This window comes from Dendrobium catenatum, unplaced genomic scaffold (assembly GCF_001605985.2).
Source record: "Dendrobium catenatum unplaced genomic scaffold, ASM160598v2 fragScaff_scaffold_1250, whole genome shotgun sequence".
Taxonomy (NCBI): Eukaryota; Viridiplantae; Streptophyta; class Magnoliopsida; order Asparagales; family Orchidaceae; genus Dendrobium; species Dendrobium catenatum.
This window is the reverse complement of record NW_021319712.1, coordinates 26,518-31,064: the sequence shown is the minus strand read 5'-3', so window position 1 is coordinate 31,064 and position 4,547 is coordinate 26,518. Positions and strand designations below refer to the sequence as shown.

The 4,547-nt window shown below is 37.3% G+C and overlaps 1 protein-coding gene across 1 annotated transcript; it reads left to right on the top strand.

Annotated features, from left to right (window-relative positions):
- The first annotated feature begins 724 nt into the window (after positions 1-724).
- Positions 725-1,881, top strand: LOC110110714. Its single transcript, XM_020842317.2, has 2 exons — positions 725-1,305; positions 1,372-1,881. The coding sequence occupies exons 1-2, from the start codon at positions 736-738 to the stop codon at positions 1,732-1,734; spliced, it is 933 nt and encodes a 310-aa protein (XP_020697976.1). The 5' UTR covers positions 725-735; the 3' UTR covers positions 1,735-1,881.
- Positions 1,882-4,547: the final 2,666 nt, after the last annotated feature.

Genomic DNA, 4,547 nt, shown 5'->3' with positions numbered 1-4,547 from the left:
GACGTCTGCACTGCCAAGCGGATTTCTAGGTTTACTGCTGGTAGGAAGAACCAATTTTCACTTAAAATGTACGGATATCAGAGGAAGTCAGTGGCCAGAGGAAAAAAAAAAAGAGAAAAAGATACAAAATATTCAGATTTAAATTTAATTAAAATGATTTTTTTAATTATTAGATTTATTCACAATAATTTTAACATTAATTTTCATTAATCAATCTTTATTTTTTATATGTCAAAGAGGTTTATATTTCCTTAACACTTCTCAATTGTGTGAGATATTTTTCTATGGATAATTAATTAATTAAAGCGACTGCATTTTTTCTTATTTTTTATAAATTAGGCTTAGTTTGAAATAGTTTTTTATTGTTTTTTAAAAACAGCTTTTTAATTTAAAAATTAAATTATTTATATTAAAATTTATTTTAAGAAACAGTAAGAAAGTCATCCCAAACCAAGTCTTAAACCACGGGATGGATAAAATCATAAACACCTATGAAAAAGACCCAAAAATAATAATAAATATATTTATTTTTTAGTAGCATCATCTCTTACATCAAATTCAAATATCCAAATTATACAATTATCAAATCCAATCAGCCAACTAAACTAACCCATCTTAAAATAGCTTACTCCACCAACCCTTCAAAGTATCTCAATCTCCCTCCCTCAGTTTCTCTTCTTAAAATCCCCCTTTTTTCTGATCTCTCCCTCTCAAGAAATCTCTCTCACATTCTCCATGGGGTCTCTGGTAGGCCATGTAGCTCCTGGTATTGGCTTCCTGCTAATCGGAATATGGCATCTCTTCAACAACATCAAGCTCTTCTCTCTCCACCCTAACACCTATCGTTCCCTCCCTTGGTTCCCAGCCCCAAAGCTCCGTTTCCTCGAACTCCTCCTCATCGCCGCCGGTAGCTCCGCTTCCATAGCCATGGAGCTCTTCATCGGTCCGTCACGCCACCAACCCCTTGACTCCGACTTCACTATCCCTTCCTACCATTTACACAACTTCGAGCACGCTTCCATCTCCCTTTCTTTACTCATGCACGCTGCTTTCGCCATGGCTTTAGACCGAGCTGCCACTGCAACCGCTAAGCAGGAACTTACCAATCTCACCGCAGCGGCAGCATTTGGGCAACAATTATTGCTTTTTCATCTTCACTCGACTGATCATGCAGGGGTGGAGGGACAATACCATTGGCTTCTTCAGCTCGTTATTGCCATTTCTCTCATTACCACTTTGATGGGCATTAGCCACCCCTGCAGCTTTGTGATTGCCTTTGTTAGGTCAACTAGCATCTCTTTGCAGGTAAGATTGTTGATTATAAGTCGAATTAAGTTAAATTTCATTTAATTATTAAAATTATTCAAACAGGGGATCTGGTTCATCGTCATGGGCTGCGCTCTGTGGACGCCGGCGTTAATCCCCAAGGGCTGCTTCATGAACGCCGAGGACGGTCACTACGTTGTCCGCTGCCGGAGCGACGAGGAGCTTCACCGCGCTAAGTCTCTGGTCAACATCGAATTCTGTTGGCTTCTCTCCGCTGTCGTCGCTTTCTCGTTGCTCTGTTACCTCTTCTTGAGCAGGAAGTATGAGAAGGAGTCGGAGTATGACTCCATTGAAGAGGAGGAGATGGAGGATTTGGAGCTTGGGAAGAAGAGTAAGAGCAAGCTTGAGGTCTCTGATAGCTTTGTGAATATGGAAAGGGTGATGAGCTCCATAGAGCTTGAGAGGTGATTAGAGGGCTTAATTGGGAGTTTTTATTGGTGTTTAATTAATTAATGAAGATATAAGGGGCTTTCTAATTAAGTTATTTATAATTATCTTGTTTTTAGAAAAATCTTTATTGTAGAAGGAAGACGTTATGTAATTCAATGTAAATAAAGATATTGGAAATTATAAAGTGAAATTTTTATTTCTTGTTGGTTTGATATACATTTGGTTTCTAATAATGATAATATTTGCATATGGGGGTTAGATAAGTGCTTTTGTGGAAGTAGATATATATTAAGAGATTATTTGAAATAATTCCATGCAATTATATGTAAAAATAATTGAAATTATCATGAGAAAAATAAATAAATTTTAAAAATTATGAATGAATTGCTTAAATATTTTCTCTTTAAAACAACTTGACAGCAATTTCTTACTTCTATTATATTTTAATAGAATTAATTGTAAAAATTATTATTATTCTAATGGAAGTTCAATGGTTATTAGAAGAATTTCATATGATTGATTATGAGTGGGATATAAGTTGGATATTATAGATTTTGCTATTTACATATTTGATTAATTTATTTATATTTATATGTAAGCTGATTTTTTATATTTTATTGATTAGAAAAGAGAATTATATTAGTGGACAAATAGATTTGATTGAGCATATCATTACATAACATTTTGAATGATATATGATTGAAATGACATGCATATATTTGTTTTTTTTTTGGGAAATTTTAGGCATTTGCCCGTATATTAAAAACTAACCATTACAAAAAGAACCATACCCCAATACAAGGGGTCAAAAAAGAATGCTAAAAAAAAACAACTAAAAAGAAGAGGGAAACAAAAGAACCGGACTCAGGTATACAGAACTAACAAATTAAGCAAAAAGCTTAACCAAAACAGGGACCACGAAAAACAACTCTCCCCAGGTTGCCCACCAGAAGAATCAGAATCCAAAAACTCCCAAAACTAACAATCTTGCAATAAAATAACAGAGGAGCCCGACTTATAAAAGCAGGAGTGCCAAATTGAAGTCCCCCATCCATGCTACGCCGAAGCTCCCAGCGAGCCGTCCAAGGGGAGAGACCAATACTCTGAGAAATGTTAGTTCTACTCATCATCGTCCGGTTGTAGAGAACCAAAATCTCCACCAAAAATTCCATCAGACAATACCTCGAGAAAGGCAACAACAAATCAGGATTCCACAAAGCAGAAGGGAAATGTCTGCTTAATCCGATCAATCTGTTTCCAGCTTTCAGTTCTAGCAACAATGGCATGACGAATTTTCTTAAGCAATGCAGCCATAGAATTTCCAGTGTGCCCAAATCTCCTCTCGTTACGTTCTCTCCAAAGATGATAGAGAGAACAACATATTACAAAGTAGCAAAAAATTTTCTCAAAACTTTTCAAGTTTTGCAAATTATCAAAATAATCAAACACCTGATTTATCGTGGGGTGAAGCAAAAAGAGCAGAGAGCAGGAATAAGAGCAGAGAGAAGTGCAAAAGTATAGTCACATTGAAAAAAACAGTGTGACACCGATTCATCCTCAATCTTGCAAAAAGAGCATAAAGAAGGAATGAAAATGTTCCTTCTAGCAAGCACATCCGCCATTTTAAGCCCATCAATCAGAGCAAGCCAGTTATACGAAGAAAATCTCAGTGCGTAGTGTTTGTGCCAAATGAATTTAAACCAAGGAGCTTCATTATACCCATTAAAAAACTGCAGGTGAAAGGTCTTAAAAGTCGGGTTAACAGAGCCAATCCAGGAGACTTGGGGGAGTATCAGATCCAAAATGGGAGTAACAGAAATACGGCACGCAATCCCCAGGCAGCAAAATATCTCACAACAATTCCTTGACACCAAGGATCCCAAAGCATAGAAAGGTTACAATTTTCCTTAGTAACACTAAAAATCAGCTTATCCTTAATCCTATGAGTAGTGAGAGAAATAACCTTCCAATATTTAGAAGCCTTGGAACCAAAAGGCTTCCAAGGGGAAAGATATTTGTGCCTAAACCATCCAGCTGCCATAGAATTTGAATTATAAAATCTCCAGAGAAAAGAACAGCCAAAAGCAAAAGTAAGAGAAGCAATAGAGGGCAGCCCGAGCCCCCCCAGATATTTGGGAAGGCAGTTTTTATGGCAAGCCACAAGATGGAGCTTCTTGCCTTGATGAGACCCATGAAACAGGAACCTGGCACAAATTTTCTCAATGAATTTGTAAATCCCTTTAGGTATTACAGCTCCTCTTATCCAGTATGCAATCGTGTTCATAATAGTAAATTTCAAGAACTGGATCCTACTTGCAAAAGACAAAAATTTTACTTTCCAACCATCAAGTAGAGTAGAAATCCTACTCAGTAGTGGTTGGAAGTGAGCGGCTTTTAAGCTTTTTAGAAGAAATGGGGAGCCCCAGGTAAGTAAGGGAGTTGGCAGTGGGAGAGAAGCCAAGCAGCTGGGTGATATCATTAGCTAAAGGAGTGTGGCTGGAAAACAAAATAGAGCATTTTGAGTTGTTAACAGCCAACCCAGTATTCATAGCAAAGGAAGATAAAACATTATTAAGGGTGGTAGCATTAGCTATAGAAGCCTCCCAAAAAACAAGTATGTCATCAGCATAAAGGAGATGGTTAACCGAGAAACCATCCCAAGAAATTCCAGTAAAGTTGCTAGTATTGATGAGGGCACAAGAGAAAGCATCCATGACCACCGAGAACAGCAATGGGGATAAAGGACAGCCTTACCGAAGGCCAGAGGTAGAAGGAAAAAAACCCTCCAGCCACCCATTTATGACAACAGAGAAGTAAACATCCTCAATACA